The 713-nt window shown below is 34.9% G+C and overlaps 1 protein-coding gene across 1 annotated transcript in view; it reads right to left on the bottom strand.

Moving 5' to 3' along the window:
- LOC117940973 (N-lysine methyltransferase KMT5A-like) overlaps positions 1-361 on the bottom strand; it is a 1,612-nt gene extending 1,251 nt beyond the window's left edge. The window contains exon 1 of the mRNA XM_034866080.1: positions 259-361. Within this exon, the coding sequence (XP_034721971.1) occupies positions 259-361 (103 nt within the window). The remainder of the gene's footprint in view (positions 1-258) is intronic.
- Positions 362-713: the final 352 nt, after the last annotated feature.

Raw genomic sequence — 713 nt, 5'->3', positions numbered from 1 at the left:
CCCCCCCCCGCTGCTGCCTGCTCTCGTCCACTTTACAGACGAGGTGCAGTTCATCTCCAACGAGCCTAATACTTTGAACGTCAACAAGAAGTGACGTCACCCAACATCGCTTTACCTCGCAGCACTTTTACATTGTATTTATGAAAATGATTAAGTTGAGAATAAATTCATCCTGACATTCTTCATTATATGTTCAGCAAATATTGTTTGTATACATTATAAATATTATCTGATGAATCACATCAAACACCATCTTACCTTTAACTGCATTGATGTACTTCACTTCTAATTTGGATGTCTTGTCAGACTTCGAAAGAACATAGTGAGTGGCATCCTTAAGGGGGCTGATCCGTGGAGCCATTTTTATTCTGCAGGGAAATGTTTCAAATGGCATTAAATTAAGTTTAGTCATTTTGGGAATCAACAGCATTTACAGTATTGCTATTCTTTTCTTTATTATTATTCTTCCATTATTGTTCTGCATCTTCTTCCATACATTTTTGGTCTTTAACAACCTCAGCATACTTGCTGTTAGAAAAACCCTTCAAATTTCAATATATTTAGCTTTTTCAGCACATGATGGGACTTCAACTTTTGTTCTGCTATTTTTACTTTTTAAATATTAAACTTTTAAAAATGCGGACATAGATTCAATGTAACCTAATAAGGGGAAGAATGCAGTCTTAAAAAAGTGTTGTTTTTTTTTCCTACCA

Source organism: Etheostoma cragini, unplaced genomic scaffold (assembly GCF_013103735.1).
Source record: "Etheostoma cragini isolate CJK2018 unplaced genomic scaffold, CSU_Ecrag_1.0 ScbMSFa_3893, whole genome shotgun sequence".
Classification (NCBI taxonomy): Eukaryota; Metazoa; Chordata; class Actinopteri; order Perciformes; family Percidae; genus Etheostoma; species Etheostoma cragini.
Note: the sequence above shows the minus strand (reverse complement) of the source record. Positions and strands in the feature narration are given on the sequence as shown.